The 24,169-nt window shown below is 34.0% G+C and overlaps 2 protein-coding genes across 3 annotated transcripts in view; one reads left to right on the plus strand and one right to left on the minus strand.

Annotated features, from left to right (window-relative positions):
- Nucleotides 1-24,169, plus strand: part of INPP5F (Phosphatidylinositide phosphatase SAC2) — a 75,671-nt gene that overhangs the window by 23,986 nt on the left and 27,516 nt on the right. The window lies entirely within an intron of this gene.
- MS3_00005539 (uncharacterized protein) lies at nucleotides 5,942-19,817 on the minus strand (the record flags this gene model as incomplete). Of its 2 annotated transcripts, XM_051213620.1 has the most annotated exons (2): nucleotides 17,036-19,817; nucleotides 5,942-6,887 (listed from the first exon to the last, which is right to left on the minus strand). In XM_051213620.1, the coding sequence occupies exons 1-2, from the start codon at nucleotides 19,542-19,544 to the stop codon at nucleotides 6,844-6,846; spliced, it is 2,553 nt and encodes an 850-aa protein (XP_051069612.1). In that variant the 5' UTR covers nucleotides 19,545-19,817. The 2 variants fall into 2 exon arrangements, with proteins under 2 accessions (XP_051069612.1, XP_012795996.1); XM_012940542.2 differs by lacking the exon at nucleotides 5,942-6,887 and having other exon boundaries at nucleotides 16,725-19,817.

A 24,169-nucleotide genomic window follows, 5' to 3' on the forward strand; every position in this document is an offset into this window, starting at 1 on the left:
ATTACAGTTGTATTGATTACAATATCTGTTCAATTCTACTTTTAACGTTGATAACATTCCATTAACTAATGGAATATACAAAAATTGAGTACATCATGTAATCATTTATTTCGACATATTGAATTAGAATGTATGTCGTGTATGTGTGCGATCTTAAGTAAACAGTTCTAATCACTTTATGTTAACTAAGAATTCAATATGATTGTGTATCAACAAGTACTTTTTTCTTGAAGTTATATTTAATGATGATAAATGATAATACTAATATCAATATTAAAGTTTTTGTACTATATATGTTCACAATTAAAAAATGGTGAACACTAAGTATCCAATTAATTATCATGTAACTGGAAACAGTTGTTTTCATCCTAGATACGAATATTAGATACTGCATATTGATTAAGTACATTAATTTTTTTGTTTTATTGCATTACAACTGGACTGATAGATATTACTCTAGAAAAAAAGTAACATATTTCCCAGTTGTTATTCCTATCCCCTGCTAAATAAGTTACATTATTGATGTGTACTGAACCTAATTTTGGGGACGTTATTTTCACTTAATTCAAAGCTTGTAAAACTAACATTGAATTTTGCTCCTAGTTTATTTTACAAACCATAAGCTTTTGTTTGATATATCATTCACTGCCATACCCCTTTCTGTTCCAAAGCTACTGTAATTTAAACGTAACATTTGGTGCTCTATTCTTCTACTCTAATGCTCAGTTTGGACATAAGTGTATTTTTAATTGTTTGTGCGTTATTGTCATGTTAGTCATCTATTTATTCATGCATCTTTTTATACTAATGTGAATCAAAATGGGAATCGGGAATGGATCAAGTAGTTTAAAGCAATTAGTTCCTTTGATAAATTTCGATAGTGTAACAAGAAGACGAAAATTATCAGAACTGTGTGATTTATTAGCGCAACACATTTCGAACAACCTGATCACACACATGTTAATAACATTTATATACAAAAATAAAAGATCAATTGGACTAGAAATGGAGGGTAAAGGGATACAAGGATAATGAAGAAATAATTTGAAACCTCATCACTCTGGATAATAAGCTAATATTACCGGAGTAAGTTTAAGGTCAGAACAAACTGTTTTTGAATACACAGAGGAGATTTGAATTTTCGTCATCATCCTTTACTGTCAAACACATAATTGAAAAAGGTTATAAGATTGATCTTAACTCGGCCTTTGTGGTATTGCACAAAAGTGTAGAAGGATCGAGTAGTTCCAGTTGACACGTCTTCTCTCCCTCTCGTCTGTCAACTCATCAAGTGATAAGCTAGTTCTTATCTCTCCCCTCAAAATAAACCAGTTAGCCTGTCGTGTCAAGACATTAACCTATATCAAGACAAGTTCCGTCCTGTATACTATTGTGTAGACAGATAATGGACGTAACAGTTATGTGCTTGTGCTTTTTTAAAGAACCAATATATTGCCCTTTCCCACAATTAGCGAACGTTTCTATCTAGGGATTTTTTTCACGAGAGACTTTATCATCTTATAATTAATCTGAATGGGATGTAGAATGAACATAAAAATAATTACGAAGCAAAAGTGAATTACTTTAAAATGTCACAATATAGTGAATGGCGAAAGTGACAGAAAGATAATTACAGAAAAAAAGTTTGTGAAAATTTCCATTCTAAAATAATTGGCCACTTTTTACATCAACATCATTCATTTGAACTAGCAAGCGTGCAATCTCAATAACAATAATTTTCGTTAACCTAATGTACTATTAACACATTATATGTAGATGGTCTGTTTTAGTACATCTTTATAATAGAATATATGTTGAAGTATCATTATAGGGTATGTGGAGATTGTTGAATCTCACTGAGATCACGAACGGATATAAGTTAGACAACCGTTGAAAATTTGGTAGCACTAGATAGCCATTCTATCCTAGTATAGGACTCCTCATTAGTGCATATCTAAGACCCTGAATGTGGGAATCAAACTTAGGACATGTGCGTTATTGGAGCTCGGATCAGTGGTCTGGAAGTTAGGCGTTCACGTACGAAACCGAATATCACGGGTTCGACTCCGGTTTGTATGTTTGTCGACGGACAGTCGTGAAGAGTCACATACTAGGACAATCACATATGTCTAGTGCTTTCAAGTTTTCACTGCTTATCTAAATTTGATCAGCTCGTGATTTCAATGACATTTCGAAGTACTTATTAGTGTAGTTATTAAAAATAACCAACCATACAATACTTTTAAAAATTTGTAGCAATCAATTTCACAGTTGACAAACTGAACAAGGTATTTTTTTTATATCAATAAACCATTGATAATCAGTGATTTTTTTCTTTGCATTCTTTTCTGTGTTACTTGCCTACCTGGCTCCCTTGTTTTTGCTCTATATTTGCCTAATTCTTGTCGTTGTTTCTCAATATCAAAAAGATTTCATCATTTACCAGTCAGAAATATGCTATATATGTTTTGTCTTATATATCGCTTGTCTTTAACAATAAACATAGAATGGTCAAACAATGTTTAGGGGAACTAAAGGAACCCGATATTTAAATGTTTGGTAATAATGGAACTAATTATGTATGTATTGATTCAAGCTTTCTTATCACAACTAGAACACCTGCCATCACACTATCAATTTGTACATTTCACTCATTTTTATTTATGTAATCTATTCCACTGTTATCACGAGCTCATAAACTGCCTTGACTAGTTCAATAAATATTTCTACTTATTAGATTAAAGCCGGATCAGGATCTAATTAAAAACAATATTGTTACAAATCACAATTTGGGAATTTAAAAAAATTATTTCGCACTTTAATTTGAATCCTATTATTTTCGGAGTCCCTACATATCATTGTTCCATATTTTAAGAAGTACAATGAACGAATGAAATATGTGACCATGTTAAACCATTGGAGCGTAAGAAATTACTATATACCGTTGTTGATTTTCGGGACTATAATTGGTCAGTATCCGTTGCTATATATGCTTCCTGTTCTGATTATCTCTAGGTATAGCGTTATGTTATGAGTTTCAGTATAGTTGGCAAATGGGTACTTGTTGACATGAAGAGCTTAAATCAATAATTACCACAATTGTGTTTGAAGAAATTGACGTTTTGTGACATTGTAAAAACCAGTACTAGGTGGCAGCTTCCAGATTGAACAAAACTCACATCACCAACTCCGTTACTAGCCCCTTTTTTAAGAAAAATAACAAACCCCGAACTAAAAGCAATGTCATTACATCCATTTAAAGAACCATTTGCGAAAGTAATTGATTGAATCCACTTATGAATATTAACAAAAAATATTACTGTATACTAGAGAACATAGCTTCATAAAAAGCTAACTGAAAACAATGTTGTCCATTGAAAAAAATAGTGGAATTTGCACCGGTTACACCTTAAATATACCTAAAGCTTGGAAGATCATTTAAGAAAGACGTAGAAATATTCGTCATCACAACCCATAGAATAAAAATAAAATAACTCATGTGAATAAAATGCATGTTAATAAAACTATAAGGCCTGGTTACTTTAGTGATAATAAAAAATTATAACGATGTAATCATTTGCAATATATAGTAGGCAAAAGATTGTTCGAGTAACTATAATGTGAAATTCACGTGATTCCAAAAAGATGAATATATATATATATATATATATATATATATATATATATGCCTGCCGCAAACCGATGTAATCGTGGAATTTGGACTCTTTTTTTTAAAATTAAATTTCGTTATCAGTAATGCAAATTTTAGTTTGATCTGATCCCCAAGAAATGGTTTTCTAAACGAAAATTCATACCGTATTCATAAATTAAATTTATTTACCTTATGAAGTAGTTATTCGCTGAAAATTCACTGATGAGAATACGATCAATTTTTGAATACAAAAAGTATTCAAGTTCTACTTTATCGCGCAACTTCTCTTTGTTTTTGTTTTTTGAAAATATGTACTTTTCAAAATGCTGTGAGTAACTGTTTTCCTACTAATCATATACTTCAATCCAGTTTCTTTTATTGCCGTTTATCCTCTACTGTCTTACTTATTTCAACAGAACGTCATGATTTATCCTCCGTCTTATGTTTTTCTATTCCACAATAATAACTACGATTGTTAATCTCCTGAAATAAATCATCTACCTATTTGTAAATCATATGTTAAACCGGTCTCATTCGCCAAAACATTAATATTTCGGCATACAAAGTCGCATATTTTCGCCGTTCATATACTTATTTACTCGATTATTCATATCTAGTTCTTACTTGTATTTCCTTCTCTTTCTTCTTCTTCTTCGTCTGCTTTCACAAAGTATACTTTCACCATTTTTTAAAAAATTATGTCCAAGAAGTGCAAAGACACTCACTACTACACTACTATTGTCTGGTTTATCTTGAAGCGTTTCTCCGTTTTTTTCTCCCATTTCTATATATTTGACTAATGAATTGTTTTATTTGTGCTTTGAGGAGTAGTTTATTCTTCAATTATCATTCTGTTTTTGTATATACATAAGAATTTATAAGATGTTCAGTTTGTTTAATCGTATCAAATATAATTGGAAAACATATATATATATATATATATATATATATATATATATATATATAAACTATTCATAAATTCTCAGTATATATAAAATATGACTGTTTTGTGTATATGGATATACCAACGAGTATAGTTGATTCCTCTTAAGTAAAATGGAGTAATTAGGCAGTTGTTTATGTACATTGATGCACACAATCACAAGTGATCATCGTTAAATAAATAAATAAATAAATATGATACGCTCTTGCGTTATCCTTCAATTATATTATTTGACCATATTAAATATATTTATTAGAAACCCAAGACTTTTTAAAATATGATCACTTATTTTGTCAGAACTCTTAATTTAAGATGGTGTTCATCATAAATTGACCTCAGTTGGTGTAGGGTTAGAGCTCTGTGCAACTGGTTCTCCAGCGGTGTGAATGTACGGCTCTGCTAAGGATCAAACTCTGGACTTTCAGACATCTCAGTGCTAGACGCTTAACCATTAGACTATTAGGTTGATGTCCAATGATACATATTTCCAATTTCAACCAATTTGCGATAAAGACCGTCAAACGATCATTGCCGTTTAAAACAACTATTTCACTCTCAACGTGTTTGAACTGTGTTAGTCACAAATCCCCACTCATCTCGATTTAAGTTATTCGAAGGAAGTAACTGTACAGTTGACCATAATTTCCAGTGATGCCCTAACTGAGGCTAATCAGCTTAGTGGTAACGTCACTTACTGTGATAGTGAATGACACAAGTTCTAATCTCATGAGCAGTGTTTAACCCTTTGATAAACCTTACTGACAAGTCTCAACTAGCATGAAACTTAAGTTCATGGTTTACTGCAATTACCTATAATAACTTAAACTAATGACCGCAGCCCAACCTGAATGACAGAATTCGACTAATACTAAGGACTAACTAGAAGTACACAACATTGATTAATACACAATGACCAATCAGTTATTTGATTCCGCTGTTACCTAACGGTAAACATTTTAAATAAACTCAAATTCTCAATATATATGGATTCATATTTATTTATTGCTTGGTTACATTTATCGATATTTGATTTTTTCAACAGCAACAAAAAAGGCTAAACCTGTGATTAAAATTAAACACTTTTATCCCTATATATATATATATATATATATATATTTATGACGATTTCAAGCAAATTATCATCATTCGATTTACTTAGTAACAAGTAATTTCACTTCTTCCGTTTAGTCTTTCTTTGTACGTGTCTTTTTATAGTTTAAATCATAAACTTATCTTCTTATGCAAAAAAGTATATATATATATATATATATATATATATATATATATATATATATATATATATATATATATAATTGACATTTGTATATAAATCCTGTCTTGGATAGGTTTCTTTATGAGGATATGAATTCATCTCTTATCATTGCATATTTTAAGATAAAATGTTTATGTGAAAGAGGGGACACAAAAAGAAATATATAATTATCGAATGTCAAGATAGACAATGATTAGCAGTGGAATCCAGTACGTGTGTTTTGTCTTATTTGGGGTTCGTCAGCCGGAAGAACCTGCAACGCGATGGCGTTTGAGGAGAACGGTGCTGGGTTCGTGCCCCGTCGCAGACATAAACTCTGGGGTGCAGGTAAATCCGGCTGACGAGTCCCAAACAAGACGAAATGCGGATCCTCCATTACACTGATAGCTACTATCCATCTCTGCTTAAAAACGCTTATGATTTAATGTCATTCTACGCTGGATACACATATGCCAATAAGAGACTGATCAGTTACGGTCCTAAATATAAATGGGAAGATTCAAACAAGCGATGCAAAAATGAATTAATTATCGAATGTTTATACTAATTCATAATCTTTTCAGGTAATTTTTTTCTAATTTCACCCAAACTTATCAAATTAAAGATTTACTTACTTAATCGCACCTGTTACCCCTCGTGGAGAAGCATAGGCCCTCCACCAGTACTTCCCAACCAACCCTGTTCTGGGCATTCCTTTCTAGTTCTTTCCAGTTGTTATCCATCTTTTTCATATCTGTTTCCGATTCCCGACGTAGAGTGTTCTTCAGTATTTCTTTTTTCCGCTTCCCTTCAGGATTCCAAGTTAGGGTTTGCATCGTGATGCAATTTGGTGATTTCGTGAAGTATATACTATCCACTTCCAACGTCTTTTCCTAATTTCTTCTTCAACTGGAATCTGGTTTGTCCTCTCATACAGAAGACTGTTGCTGAAGGTATCCGGCCAAAGCATATTCAGTACCTTGCGTAAACAGCCATTTATAAATACTTGTACCCTCTCGATGATGGTTGTAGTAGTTCAACTAAATTAAAGACGTAAATATGAATTAGATATCTTCGGATTAATAGTTGGTTTTTCTATACAGCATATACATACTCATCAAATTTTATTTTATTCCACTGTAAAGCAAACGAATCGACGATAGAAGTCACAATAACATGTTCTACACGGGAATAATTTCTTAAGGGCAGAAATAGTGAGCAAAAGAGAGAGAGACATCAATCAATTAGCTAATATTTTCTATCAAAAATTAATCAACAAGTAAACTAATTAAATAGTTGGAAGAATATCGAAAAATAATGCAAAACAATTCATCATTACATGATTGGTTATGTTGAAGGTTTATTGACTGTAGTTATTCAACTTGAAAAAGTAAGAAAATATATTTATCCAATTTATCTTATGAAGAAATTAACTAATCAAGTTCTTTGTCATAAAGTTTAGAGAAGAAAATATATATATTTGTTTACCTCCACTTTGTTTGTATAAGCTTCATTGTGTTTATGTACGATTGGGAGATTTTGACAAGTCGTGATACTGAGTTATGACGCAGGTTTTAATTGCATATGAAACATTAACTCGTTTAATACTTGAGATATGTCTTAATGACAAGTGTCATCTGTCTATCAAGTAACCTATTTCTAGAGTTTCTCGTTGATTTCCTTTAATCACCCTCCTAAAACTGAAAATTAGTGCGGTCGATATCAGTTCACTTAGAATAATAGTCATATAATGTGTTTTCATTGTGATTTTCATTTATTCCAACTTAGACTTTTACGACTACAAATAATGTTCTTAAATTTGTAGCTAAAAGTTTAATTTTTGAAAAGGTTATTGCTTAACTTTAGCCTAAGATTATAAAATAGTTGATGTAACGTTTGATATTACACTTATTCATGTTGTATATGAACCTAATAGGATAAGTGAAGTAAATTTTCAATTCTTGTTGAATAAAAGATTAAATTTGTCGGTTTGCGTCTGTACACTCTACACACGACTGTAAGACACGTTATAAATTCTATCAGTGGATGGATGATCGTAGATATTTTTGAGACGTTTAATTTATTTAGTGGTATATGGTCGATCATTACTGACTGATATCTAAGGTATATACACAAAACCATTGTAGAGTTTAGTATTATGTGGCGCCTACATGTATTATTCTGGCTACTGACCAGATCAATTAATTTATTATTTAGTTATTTTTTTTATAAATTTTTTGACATAAGTTTTTCGCTCACAATCTTGACTGTTTTTAGATGAGTGTATGTGTGTATCACTTAATCTATTCATCGCGTCTCTCGTTTATATTACTATCTATAAACAGTGAATCATGCTTTATCAAAGAGTTTGGCAAGCTTTCCTTCTCTGTTTCATTTTCTTATCGTCGGTCTCCGGTAGGATTGTATGAAATATACATAACCCAAAGCCCTTTCCGTATTTGATTTATTTTGTTTTATTCTTCACTAACGTGAATTAAGTCGATAAATAGTTACCAGATAGGCGGGATACTTATTTTATTAACAGTATCCACATGACTGAATTGGAGTCAAACAGTGGGCCATAATAACATCTCTCACTTTGACTTTCACTCCTAAGTGAATTAAGTGATTATGTTAGAAAAAGTTGTTAGTATATATATACTAAACTGCAAATTATTCAGTGCTTCAATAGCATTAGTTACATGATTGAAAATGACCCAAACTATGTTTCCTATTCAACACTCATCATTCTTTTATTTGTTCGTCCGCATAATGTACTTCTGTTTAATTCATGATCATTCACTGTTAATAAATCTATTATAACCTGATAAACATTTGTGCAATATTCGCCGTAATTTTTTATGTTCTTTAGTTGTCAAAGATACAACAATTATATATATATATATATATATCACAGAAAACGAAGATTGATTTAAACACAAAAAATAATCAAAGTTTTATCAGTTTTTTGTCATTGAAATACATAGAGGAGAGATATTCAGTTCTAATTAACTTATTACTTTTCTAGCATACATCAATCGATATCTTACTTCCAATTAATTGTTTGCACACCGACCTATTCAACTGTTCATTCAAATAATTTTCATCATGTCATTTAGTTCATAGAAATTATTCATTGAAGTAAAACAAAAACAGAAAACGAAACCACTTTTATATGCTTTGGGACCATCGAGTTAGCAATTTTGAGGTTAGACGTCGAGTGACTAGATAAGGAGGACAAATCGTTTGACGAGGTAGTGAGTGTTTATCGACTTAGAAAATTGAAAGATGGATTACGTATGGCCACTTACCGAATGTCTCGACGAACGATTGTGGTAAATATAGGAGTAGATTGGAAAAAAACTTTTAGCAATTAAACATAAAAGCAGTCCATGAAGACACTAACTATTGGACCAAACCTGTAGGTAAGTGCAGACTAAGTGGTTCAGGTTCTTATGATTAACGTAACCAATGCTTAGATACTTTGGGTCACATTGGCAAGTTGGTTTCACTCTTTGTCTATTCTTAGATCCAAAGTTTCTTAATTCTTTATGATTATTTAATTTCGGTAAATTCTATTTCCTGGAATTGTATCTTTAGTGCCTCATCTTTTCTACTACCGCTAATATTGTTACTACTTTCACCACTCTAGAATCTGCCCTAACAAATTCTTCTTTCTATGTTAATAGAGTATGACAAGTCGAAGTGATGTATACATGTGCCACGTACTACGTTACTTATGACTAACTGATTAAATTATTTATTCATTGTACATCTATTCCCTTTGCATTAGTTGGAACATCATAAAATTATAAAACTCTCAGAATTCCCATCATTCAACTGAACTTATCCACTTAACATATCATCAATATAAATATTTCTGTAAAAGCATCCTTTCAAATCATTAAAATTTTTATTTATTTCAAAGTTAAACAGTTTAATATTGAATTTCCGTGTTATTTTACTCTTTTAAATTATGTTGTATTATCCCAATGAAAATGTATCAATTCAAACTATTAAAGATCACTAGTAATCATTCCCTATTCAGTTATATATCGAGGATGAGATTTATGTGAAAGTTAACGTTAAATCACTTTCATCTACAAAATATTGAACCCCAAATGCAGAGATAAATGATGGCTAGCAGTGGAACCCAGGACGCGCGTTTCGTCCTAATTAGGACTCGTTAGTTAGATTTGCCTGCATCCCAGAGTTGATGTTCACTCCACGATTCGGGCACACTGCTAACCACCATCCATCTCTGTTTATGATACTTTGGATTCAATGCAACATCGAGGCAATCCGCACAGGATACACATATAGCAACAAGAGACTGATCAATCGCAGTCTTAAATATCAATGGGAAAATCAAATCAACTAATATAAAAATCGTATAGAAAGCCATGTTTAATCACTTTGTAGGATAATCACATTTCATTTTCTTACTGTTTTTTTTTTTTTTTTTTACTGAATACGCATCTGTGATTGACATATAACCAACTGGATTGATTTCATTCATTAGCAATGTGCAAATATCTAATTACTGATAACTTATAACTTGAACGACAATTTATTTTTTTCTCAAAATCTTAAACGTCTATAAATGGAATAAAATCACTACAATATAGTAACTGTATTTAATGACACCCTATAAGTCATTATTCGTTTTGGTGTCGTCAATTTACGATGCTAGTTTAAAATACGTAAGCAGCGAAATACAGCACAAATTAAAAACTCTGGTTACCACCTCGTGTAGTGAACGAAAACTCAGGTGGGGAAACCAATTCATATGTTAATACAAAATTACAGAGTGCCTTAGTAAAATATGAAAGTCATACATTAAATACATTATTTGCATATCTTCCTTCATTTGTCCTGTACATACTTCTCTATTCTTCGACTTCGGTTGTTATTACAATTGCTCTCTGTTTCCCTTTCTGTCCTCTTCAAGTCAATCTTCTGCTGGCAGGCATTTCACTTCCGATTGGTAGTACATACTACTATATCTGTCAACATAGGTAGTCTACACGATACTGATATTCGACACGTCGGTACCTATAGCGACAATCTACAGTAAACTATATTTGACTGGCTTGTTTTATTGAATATTATCCTAATATAAAGTTATATTTATATCTATATATTAAAAATATTAAACTAACCAAAGGTCAGTGAAAAGAATGAAACATTTGGATCAAAAGCCGGAGCTCTGTGTCGACATGAAATATGTTCAACCGCTTCTTTTACCTTGACAAACTTCTGGCCTAACTAGTTAATAATCCTTTTTACGATATTATGACATAATTTGATTAATGTTCATTTTTATAACTAAAACTTATTTTAATCACATATTATTATTGCTATTATTACCACTATTATCATCATGATAACACTTGAATCCACCACAAACAGCATCCACCCTTATCTACTAATTCGTACCCAATTTATAATATACATATTACATTATTTCTGATTCGTAATTACATTATTATCTCTCTCATCCCATGCTGACCGTATCGATTCTGATCATTTATCTCACAATTCCATTTAACGTATGAGCTTATTCAAGTTAACACTTCATATTTGTCACATAAACATTAACGAGGAAGAAAATTTTTTCCTTGAAAAAGCTTGGACCAGATTGCCAGGCGAAATGTTGGATTTATTTCGAATTCATTCGCTAAGATTTTACAAATACATTCTTCCTCTTTAATGTCTCACATCAACTCAGCGCCCAAATACCGTGAAATTAACGATTTTATTTTTATTTTACATGACGGCCATCCAGTGCTTCCAGGTTTTCCATAGTGGTCTAGCTTCAATTGACTCATGATTTTTTAGAATCTCAGTCATTATTATTTTAACAAGCTTTTTTTCCTAACTACTCTACTTTCTATGTTAGTGTTCGTGTTCATATTATCATGCCATTTTCATTATTCTTATATGTACTATTATACCTGTCGCCTCTTTGCTGTCAATCTTAAGTTTCCAATTATCGTGATTAGTTATCTCATCGTTTATTATTATTATTATTATTATTACCAAAACTACATGTGCACTCGATTGATGAGTGCCAACTACAGCAATATATATATATATATATATATATATATATATATATATATATATATATATATATATACCCCGACCGAAGCTGCAACCTTGACGTGGTGGTCGGGCTTGCCTATCATGATGACCCAACCGAGCTATATTGGCTAGAACATATGTTCCTGTAGGTTCTACCATGCCAGGCAGGTCGATTGGAGAATGGTAAGACTAAAAGTAGCAACTCAAGGTCTGAGGGCGAAGTCGTACTGCTGACTGTAGAGGGGTGTGACAGCAGTAAGGTGTTTCCCTCGGACAACCAGCATGACAGCGATACTGCCTTCCCACAAGGAGGGGTGGGGTTAGAAAAGGTCGACCCTAAAAATGTCACACCTCACTTTACCTCACGGATTTCCGTCTCCGGCGGTAAGGCCCTTTGAAGAACGGAGCTAACACATTAAAAACCTTCCACAAAAAGGCCGTGCGCGACCGGCCTCAAGCAGTTGTCCCTTGGGCTCTGCGGTCACGCTCCCAGGTCGTCAAGACCAACACTAATCCAATTTCGTTTTCAGGTTCCTCAAGAAATACCCTTCCACGGTGTGGGCAGCCGGGAAGTGATATCAGCCCTCATACCCGTGACAGCACACGAGACCAAGGTGGTCACATTCAAATCCTTCCTACACCTCCTAATACCTCTCTTATCTCCATGACTAACCCTCCCCACGTCTCTTTATCACCTCGCACCGCTAGGGAAAACGATTCGAGTACGTGGAACGCTATTCCTGGTCTCCTGAAACCACGCTCTAAACTACACGTAGGAGCTTTTAACGTCCGAACACTGTGCCAAATAGGACAGCAGGCTTCCTTAGCCAAGACTTTAGAATCCCGCGCCATCGATGTGTGCTGCGTCTCCGAAACGCGCATACAGGATCCGAGTAGCGTCATCTATTTGACCTCACCATGCCGAAATAAAGAACCAACTCGATTCACACTTCGTGTATCTGGAAGCCCTGCTGCTGCTTTCCGTGGCCTCGCCGGCGTAAGTATAGCATTGAGTCCTAGGGCAGAATTAGCTCTCTTAGAGTGGATCCCAGTAGACAGTCGTTTGTGCGCTGTCCGACTGAACGGAACAGTAAGGATCCGAAAAGATAGGGACACTCGTCGTTGCCTCTTCGTCGTCTCTGCCTATTCTCCCACTGACTGCAGCTCAGATGATGTAAAAGATGAGTTTTACAGAAAGATCTCCGACCTTCTCCGAAAAGCTAGGCGCTCAGGTGTAGTAATAATGGCCGGTGACTTGAATGCTCAAGTAGGTAAACTAAGCGATAGGGAAAGACACCTAGGTGGATCTTATGGTGTCGTGGCTCAAAGAACAGATAATGGCGACCGTCTGTTGCAGCTATGCTCAGATAACCGCCTCTTTCTTGCAAATACTAACTTTAGGCATAAGGAAAAACATCTTTTAACATGGAGACCCCCTAATTCGTTCCAACGTTGGACCCAAATAGATCACATCGCTATCAGCCACCGATGGAGGGATTCGATAGAAGACTGTCGCTCATTCTGGAGCACATGCCTAGATTCAGATCATGCTCTAGTGCGAGCGCGTATTTGCTTGCGTCTTACTGGACGTAGGAAAGACGCCGCAAGTAAACCTCTTAGGACCCTACCTAATGATAGTCAAGCTAAAAGTATATTCCAGGAACAACTAGGAAAACAGTTAGGCAGCCATGTATGTGATGCCCACCCCGATGCAGCATGGAATGATATCCGAAAAGCTGTGGAAACAGCAGTGATATCTGCTAGTAAGGTAAATCGTAAGGTTAGGGAGCAACACTGGATCTCAGCAGCATCTATCTCACTGATAGATGCTCGGAAACTCATTCCACCTGGCTCTGAACATAATGAAGAGCGGAGTCAGCTTAAGCGCAAGCTGACAAGAAGTCTACGCAATGATCGTGAACAGTGGTGGGTAGCGAAAGCAAGAGGGATGGAAAAGGCAGCGGCAATAGGTAATAGCAGACAATTGTTCAGACTTGTTAAGGAAACCGGTATTAGGAAACCGACTGTTAGCGAAACAATCTCAGAGAAAGATGAACATATTATTCATTCTCAATCCAGGAGATTGGATCGATGGGCAGAACACTTCAGGGATCAGTTCAACTGGCCTTCAGCTACACTTCGGTTTCCCACGATCTCCAGTCAACCTGAATGGCAAGTTAACGTAGGTCCTCCGTCTCTTTACGAAGTTGAAAAAGCCATGGGAAATCTGAAACGAGGGAGAGCAGCAGGCCCTGACAGGTTTACTTCTGAGATTTTTAAGGATGGTGGCTCAGTATTAGCAGTGAATTTGGGAACTGGACGTAATCCCATCTGACTGGTCTCAATCACTGATTGTGCCAGTTTATAAGAAAGGACAAAAGTCCTCTTGTGACAATCACAGAGGAATCAGTTTGACTAATATAGTGTCTAAAATATTAGCTTCAATAATACTTCGACGCCTAATCAAAGCTCGTGAAGAGCAGACTAGAGAAAACCAGGCCGGTTTTCGACCTGGACGTGGTTGTATAGACCACATATTCACACTACGTCAGGTTCTAGAACACAGACACACGTTCAGGCGCCCCACAATCGTAGTATTTCTCGACCTTAAAGCAGCATTCGACTCTGTCGATCATAAGGTTTTATGGCAGTGTTTGTCACTGAAAGGAGTACCAAAGAAGTACATTAACCTTATAAAGGCTCTCTACTCGAACACAACTGGTCGAGTGAGAGCTTATGGCGAACTGTCATCAGAATTGATTACCTCAAGTGGTGTTCGTCAGTACTGTCCACTCTCTCTATTCTTGTTTAACTTTGTCATTGATGTGCTTTTAGAGATAACACTTTCCTCATCTAAATTTCCAGGGATTCAACTTCTACCAGGAGATTCACTTGTTGACTTAGAATATGCCGATGACATAGTTCTATTTGGTGAAGACGCTGACAAAATGCAGAGTCTTCTGACCACTCTAAGCAACAATGCAGGCATGTTCGGGATGCAATTCTCCCCATCGAAATGCAAAATGTTGCTTCAGGATTAGGTTGCATTGACACCCGAGCTAATGATAGGGAGTGAAATAATTGAGCGTGTAGATCGCTTCACTTATCTTGGAAGTCTCATCAGCCCTTGTGGTCTGGTGTGTGACGAAATCTCAGCACGGATACAGAAGGCTCGACTAGCTTTTTTCAACTTGCATCATTTATGGCGTAGACGAGATATCCGTCCACCGACCAAAGGACGTGTTTACTGCGCAGTATTTCGTTCCGTCTTACTTTATGGCAGTGAAACATGGCCGGTAAGAGTAGAGGATATTCGTAGGTTACTAGTATTTGATCATAGGTGTCTTCGAAACATTGCTCGTATATCCTGGGACCATCGAGTAAGTAACTCAGTTGTTAGGAAACGGGTACTAGGTAAGGATGGCAAATCAATTGATAACGTAGTGAAACTTCATCAGTTGAGATGGCTTGGACACGTGTTACGTATGCCCAACGACCGACTGCCTCGACGTGCTATGTTCAGTGGTATAGGAGTAGGTTGGAAGAAAGCTAGGGGCGGCCAGACCAAAACATGGCACAAGTCCATGAAGTCACTGACAAGTGGACTGAGTCATGTCGGTAGGTGTAGACTACCTGGTTGGGGACCACGAGATGATAGCAACCGATGGTTAGAGACCCTGAATGACATGGCTCAAAATCGTTTGTAATGGCGCAGGTGCATCCACTCATTGTGTTCTCCCAAATTTTGATCTCCTTATTCCTCCTTGTCTCTTTTTTTTCTCCTCTCAAATTTATTTCACTGTATTATACTCTTTAAGTAACATCTCCAAACACTAATCTTCCCGATTACTGCTTAAACTCTTATTACCTCTACTACTACGGGATTTGAATCGACCACTGCATCTCTATGCTAATGTGGTGTGGCAACTCGAACTGATGTACGTACGTACAAAGTTCCACGTTGTTACTGACTGACTGATATATATATATATATATATATATATATATATATCCATGGCTTACTAATTGTTTCTCACTACTTGACATATAGTGTTGTAAAATTGTATCCTGTTTACTAGTTACGCCTTAAATGTCAGGAAGTAGTACTGTTCTCTGTGCTGTCAAAGGCTATTGATAGTTTCAGTACTACTTTGACCCTGACTTCGTCCCGACTTCAATCATTACTATTGAAATAATTTCACTGACTAAACCTCTATGCTATACAATCTAATTAGATACCAATATCTTCACTTATTTAGTCTTCCAAGTAACGGTTATGTTGTAATAGTAGTAGTAATACCCGATAGTAGTTTATGAAGAAACTTTCTTTTATTGATAATAACAATAGAAAAGTAAATAGTAACCGATAAAATAATCATAGTAAATAAAATACTTTTTATTGATCAGTTTAATTCCTCTTTGTCACCATTTGTTTAGAAAAACTATGTACATCTTTCCATCCACTTTTCTAAATTGTAATAAAATGTATATCATTTTTTATATACATTGTAAGTGTACTTTAGTAAATATTGATCACAATAATTTCAAATAGTGTTTAATTAACTCTTCATCAAGAAGATGATGATATTTGAAAGATAGTTTCCTCATTTCATAATTACATCAACGATAAAATTAAAAAAACTATGGCTATTTCAAGATTATGAATCTGGCTTATATTTGACAAGATTCTTATCACTTATATTATTAGTACTGTTATTATTATTGGTATCAGTACTGAAACTTTCAATTTTTTAGATTCATCACTATATTAGACTTGGTTGGTTTCGATGTTATCGTTGGTCTGGTGGTGGTGGCGATGGAGGCGGCTTCGTCAGTGTTGAGTTCTGGTGTCGTTGTTGCCTCTCATGACTTTTAATATGTGTACATTTTAAAAAGTATATAAATGCTTGTCGAAAGTGTACATTAAATAATGCATATAATATTGGATTAATTGTACTATTTACGTAGCCTAACCATGTCACAAATTTACGTAAATCTGATATATCAGGACAGAATTGTTCACCGCATAATCCTCTAACTAAATACATTAATGTAAATGGTATCCATGATAATGCAAAAATTATAATTATTAAACCCATACGTTTAGTTGCACGTCTTTCACGTTGTTCTACACGTTCCATAACCTGATCTGATTGATTTGATTGTTTTGATCGATTCACGTAATAATGTTGTTGCTGTCTTTCATTAAGTTGTAATGGTTCCATAGATGGTGGTGTTATGTCAGAAATAGTGGATGCATTAGTCACTCCTACTATTCTTCTATCGTCATGTTGTTTATAACATGAGGTAATTTCCAGTTGTTGCATTTTAGGTTGTTGTTGTTGTTGGTAGTGGTGTTGGTATTCTAAATCAATTGAAGAAGTTGTCTTTAATCGATCAGGAGAACATAGTTGATCATTTGATTGATGAGAAATAGATATTCCTTCCTCGTTATTCTGATCATGGTGTTTTTGTGCGCAATTGAATAAAGTGAACTTTTTCAAAATATTAGGTTTGTATTTATCTTTGTGTATAATTCCTGTATTTGTCATTGTTATTGAATCAATACTATTAGTGTTAATACATGTCGAAGTAATTATATTAATTGGTTCAGTAGTAATGAATGGAATAGGATTATGCAAATTATAAGCGTGAATCATATCCTCAGTCCTTTCATCACTATGCGTATGACCGTTTAAATCATCATAATCATCATTATTAGCTTTGGTAATCACATGATTCACTTCGGAATCTAGTTGAATTGTTCCATTAGAGTTTTTTGGTTTTCCAGAGTTGTTTACTTTTTCATCTACATAATTACAATTATTATTATTATTTTTATCTTTAAGATTGACTAGACTATCTAGTTCATTAGCTATGTCTAGGCCAACTAAATGACTAGCTAGATAAAGCTTTTGTCGATCAACTAGTAAACAATTATGACAATGATGAGGTGAGAAAGTTTGTGGCAGCGATGCCGGCGGCATTGGCGATAACGACGACAACGAATTCTTACCGATATTATTTTTAGACATAGGCGTCATCTTATTTCTCAACTTATTTTGAAATGAAAGTTTTTCCAATTTCATATTTTGTCTGTTTGTTTGAAACGATGATTGACGTGACAATGATGATGATGTGAAAGATCCAGCTATTGAAGATGATAATGATGTTTTTGATGATTGAGATTTCATTGAAGATGTTGTTGAACAATTATTATTCATTGTCGCTTTTAATGTGAATTTTGATGTATTTTGTTGAATTATTTGATCGAACGAACTCATTTCATTGACAACAGATCTAGGATTAATTTTATTAGTTAATTTATTAACCACAGTATTATTTTCCATCCCAATAAGATCATTTAAATTGCGCATATGTCGTGGATTCCAATCGGCTGTAGAATCTGTATTTGTATTTTTGTTACTACTTATCGTTGTCGTTGTTGTCGTCAAGTGAAAACAATGACATTCACGTCCACAATGACAACATGTGCAAGAACATGTACATGTTGAACAATAACAGTAACTGTAAGAATATGTCGATGATCCAGAAGGTGATCCGTACATTGAAGGATAAAATGAATGTTGTATAATTTCATTTGTTTTATGAGTATTATTATTAGCACGTTTTTCATGAATTATACTATTTGAACTCGGTTTGTCTACAGCTATTTTTATGTTTGTTAGAACTGGTTTAGTTGTTGTGATACTATGGATTATTGAAGTATTTGTGTTAGGACTTGTTAATAAATTTTTTTCAGTAGTATAATTATTGATTTTATCAACGGATTGTCCATTAAATTGTTTATCATGAACTATCATACATTCAGGCGGTGATTTATTATGTATTCTTCGTGACTGTCTTATTAATCGTGTTCTTTGTTGAAGTATCAAAAATATTTTTGCATATAATATAATCATTATTATAAATGGAATTATAAAAGAACCCATTGCAGAATAGACTATGTAATAAGCTTCTGTAAATAAAACACATTCATAATGATTTAATGTTGGATTATAGACATGTGTGTTTGTAGATGAAAGTGTTGATTTGTTTGATTTATGTTCATTGAGATTTTGTCGTATAGTTGATGTTGAATACGGAATACTAATAGTTGAAGTATTATTTTGAGCTTTATCAAACGCTTTACTGCCCCAACCTAAAAGACCAGGTACACAAATTAATCCAGATAATATCCATACAAATAGTATATAACAAATAACACGTCGTTTATTTTTATTACCACGATACCATATTGGAAAAGTCGTAGCAGTGAAACGATCAAATGCTATTGTAACTAAACTCCATACTGATGCCGTACAATAGAAAACATCAATAGTTAACCAAATATCACACATCACTGGTCCAAATAACCATACACCTGTTGCATCAGTTGCCGCAGAAATTGGTAATACTGTGACTGCCAATAAAAGATCACTTAATGCTAAATTCCCAATTAAAAGGTTGGATGTTGTACGAAGTTTCCTAAAACGAAATAATGCTGCAAACACCAAAGCATTTCCAACTGCTGTTAGTAAAGTTATAAACAAGAAAATAATAGATATAATTACAAATGCCCAATTTGAATATGTCACACTTATTTCCATTTGATGTTGTTTACGATATAGATCTTCCAGTATATTTGCTCATATTATGCATAGGTTGTAACAAAAAATAATTAGTAGCTGACTTCTGTCATTTCCCCTCGAGATTTTTTAAAACTTGTCCCTAAAATTCTTATAAACTGCTTCCACTTAAACTTTTTAACGAACCTGACCATCGAAATGTGATTGGTCGAAAATTCCTCCAATCATCTATCTCCTATCTACTGATTGGCTGTTTCTCTCTTAGTATAAGTTTCCCATTGTGGAGAATGTGGTTACGTTAATTTTTGAAATGAAAACTTATGCCTGTAAAAATGGTAATGTAGTCGATAATAATCCACAAAAGGTATATTCGATCAATCATCTCATGAATTACTTGTTTCTTAACGCAATGTCTAACCCTTCATCTACAAAACGACAGGGTTAGTTTAGGAATGAAAATGTTTTGTTATCTAAAAGCGTTTCAGTTTTCAAGTCTAAAACATTTCGATCTTTAATTCACCTTCTTAGTTATTATATTTTTCTATTTCCGTGGTTACTTTCGCTTTTTTAGTGAGAGAAAGTTTTCTTTACACGTAGGGAAACATACGTTCAAATTTTCCTCTTGGGATTAGTTTCGTTTACTAGACCTAGTTTAATATTCATTTTGAAAGAATCGATATAATTGAGGGATTACTGATTTACTGTTTTATTTCACTAAAAACATTTATTGTACGTAGAATATTCTAAGACTAGAATTCAAAATCACTTTCAAGAAAGAAATATCTTAGTGATACCTGTTCTAGAATGAGGTGTATTACTTTATACTACTACTGTGGTGCGTGCTACTTATATTGATATAAGTATTACATGGCGCGAGTCAGGAATGCAATGTCTGGCAGCAGAAGATGGGGGAAGATCAAGAAAGCAAGAGTGGGAATAGAATGCAATTTGTAGGAAAATGCAAGGACAATGAAATTTGAGGCATTCTGAGACAATTGGTGGACGTTTTGCAAATTAACGATTTAATATATAGTTCTCAGATTTTATTTAAATGCTCTATAATTTTGTGTCAAATACATTCGGTTGTCGCCACCCGTGTTTTGTTCACTGCACTACTACTACTACCACTATTTTCATCCATATTTTACTCCATAACATTGGATTAGTCAACTTATTTGTAGGCGGATTATAGCGTCAAAAACTGATGACACACTTAAGACAATGTGTTGATAGCCAATATGCTAACGTACGGACATAATTGGTTTGGAGAGGGATGACAGCTTGACTAATTCTAAGTGCTGATTTCTTTAGTCAGTACTTGATATATATTTGTTAAATTTTGTTTTTCTAGATATATTCAGTTTAGCTGATTATTTTTCACACCGTTTGTAATCCATTCATTGCTACTTCAATAAATTTGAATTTTACGAGTAGTTTCCACTTGGCCATACGACATTTTAAAATTTGCAAACTCATTCAACGTGTTTAGGTGGTAAAAAGTTATGATCAGGTCTCGCAATTTGAAGAAAGTAATTCGTGTTGCTGACTTATGACTAATCATTCAATTCACATAGAAGCAGTTTATTAAATATCATCAGTGTATTACGGAAAATTTGTTAAAACAATCGAATTTTAAATTTCATTTATATATCAATGACACAATGATAACACAAAACCATATTGAAATGATTTTACTCCACGGATGTCTGGTGCAGAGAATAAGCCCTCAGAAATAGGAAACTAAGAAATCCAGAGCTAATCATATGAAGTTGTATATGATCAACCTCACTCAGTTGTTCCTTTCACTCTTCTGTCAAGGTTCTAGTTCGACTAGATCGTTACTAATCCACTATCTTTTTCTGATATCCTAAGAAGTATACTCCTAATAGGATCCTGAAATGACAAAGCGATTAAATCCATAACATTCACAATGGTATCTCTAACTTCCGTAATATTTCTTATATTCTCACATCAACCTTTCTTTTCTGGCTTCATTCTTTTCCTCAAATACTAGCAATGGTAACGATTCACGTTCACGAAATGTTTTTCCTGGTTACTTGAAATCGCTCTTTGAATCATATGCTATAGCTCTGGATTTTCAAACCTCATGTTATATCAAGCAACAGAATTTATTAGCGAGGACTCCTGAATATGTGGGTATTAACAAGTTGTATCTTTCAGAAAATTCTATGTATGATTGAAGTGTGGTCATGCACTTGGCCTCATCTAGTTAGTATGACTGATCAGTTAGATGATTCACTCTCCCCCCATACATGGAAACTTCATTGCTGTTTCACGTGATATCCGTGGTGTATATAAAGCGTTAAGTTCTTGATTAGAAAAGTCTCCTGGATTAGAGTCCGGTAGGCAGTTACTTTGTTTGCTATCCGACTAAATGGGTCAGCAGGGTTTCGAAAAAATAGGAGTACACTCTACCTCTTCTTCATAGTCTCTCTCTAAGCTTCAGTTAAATTTTAGCTAGGATGAAGTGAATGATAACTTTATCACATTCAGAAAGCTATTATCTAAGACGTAATCGTGACCAATTAGTTTAATGTTCAGATATACAGTTTATCCCAAGTTAATGAACATGTATGCTGGCCTTTCTGAAACCTTGATCAATGGTTATCTTCTTCAAGTATACTTAAACAACTGTTTATTCTTAGTTAACCACGAACTTTAAACATAAAGAGAGGCATTGTTCGACACGGTTACTACTAACATCAACACGAGTGTGATCACTATACTATCATAAACCAACATTAGAAAATTTTCAGATTATATTCCCTATTATTTTGACAACCTTTTATTACACAGATTGAAATCATGAGTCAATTGAAGCTAGACCACCATGGAAAACCTGGAAGCACTGGACGCCTCTTGGCGCGAGACTGATAGGTCCTGGGTTCGAATCTCGCGGCTGGTGAGGTCGTGGATGCGCACTGCTAAGGAGTCCCATACTAGGACGAAACGGCCGTCCAGTGCTTGCAGGTTATCCATGGTGGTCTAGCTTCGATCGACTCATGATTTCAATCTGTGAAATTTCTAAAATCTCCACAAGCCCCTTCTGATAACTTTTTATTAGTTATCGTCTTTTTTTTATAACTGTCAAATTGTTCAGTATGCTTTCTGTGCCTTGACCAACAGATAAGCTAGTGTTATATCAGTTTACAAGTAATAACTTTTCATGGATAATTTCTTTTTCTTGTTTATAGCATCCACCTAGAAAATTTATTTTACTTCACTTAATAATTTCTTCCAGTATTACTAATTTAATAATAAGTAAACAAGTCAATTGAATACATAATACTGTTTTCTTTTTAATATTTATTTAGACAATGAAATGTATTAACAAACTGTTGTTTTTTTTAATCTACTTAATTATTGAAAACAAAATTTGTACACCGAAATAGTTTTTCTTTCCGTTCTTCTTCTTCTTCTTCCTCTTCATTTTGTTATTATTTTGAATATTCGGTGAAATTTTTCAATTTGCATATTAAATTGATATTTAATCGAAAAACTAACTAATCTACACAAAATAAGACAATTTGTCATTAATATAAACTACTCATTTAGTCGTTTATAATAGTGTGTATGTCTATCATTGATCAATGAATAACAAATGACTAATTATATCTGTGTTCACTTTCATAATTCAAAATAAGACAGATTAAAAATTGGTTTGTTTGTTTGTTTTACTACAACAGTTGACTATGAAACTTATTGAATAGTGGTGGCATAAAGTTAAATTTCCTACTTTGGGCTATGGATTTATGTAAATGTCGAAATTGTGTTTTATGATAAATAGACATACATAGACAACCATGCATACACCCTTTACACTTAACTAGCGTAGTTTTTTAGTCCTATCTTTATCTTAAACTATATCAATTGTCATGTGCAACATCATTACTACATTAGTCCAGTTAAATAATAACATTGAATGATTCATGATCTCAATCAAAACTCAACAATCTCCACAGCCACATACTGATAATTATCATGTACTCACTAGTGACTAGCTTCGAGAAGTAATTCTCTGATTTCTAATGAAGAGCTGTGACCAATGAAGTCCATCCGTGTCAAGTGTGAGACAATTACCCACCGAATACAATGGAAGATGGTGACGAAATATCGTGGATTGGTTGAATTTAGATATTAACACCGCTGGATTTCGGCTCAGTGGTCTAGAGGTTAAACGTTCGTGCTCGAAACCGAAGGTTCTGGGTTCAAATCCCGCGCGCGGGGTCGTGGATGGGCAGTTGCATTACTTGATATAGAACAGATGGAATGTGGTTAGCACTGGGTTTCAGAACAGGTGTTTCAGTCAAGTATATCAACGAGATAATACAAATAATTTAAAATTGGATCCGATTATATTTCTTGCTCTTACATCTGCTTTACTGTTAGTAGATATATATTGTTTTTTTAAAGGTTATGTTATGCTTGGTGTTATTATTATTATTATTATTAGTTATGAGTATGAATATATAGGAATATATATCATACCTGATGATATACTTTTCATGACTAAAGTGAGTAGCCGATATGGTCTCCGGTGAATGCTGACTACTCTTGTAAGTGCTTAGTGGGGATTCTTTTATTTACGTTAGACAACTGTTGAAAACCAAGAAGCACCGAACAAA

Source organism: Schistosoma haematobium, chromosome 3 (assembly GCF_000699445.3).
Source record: "Schistosoma haematobium chromosome 3, whole genome shotgun sequence".
Taxonomy (NCBI): domain Eukaryota; kingdom Metazoa; phylum Platyhelminthes; class Trematoda; order Strigeidida; family Schistosomatidae; genus Schistosoma; species Schistosoma haematobium.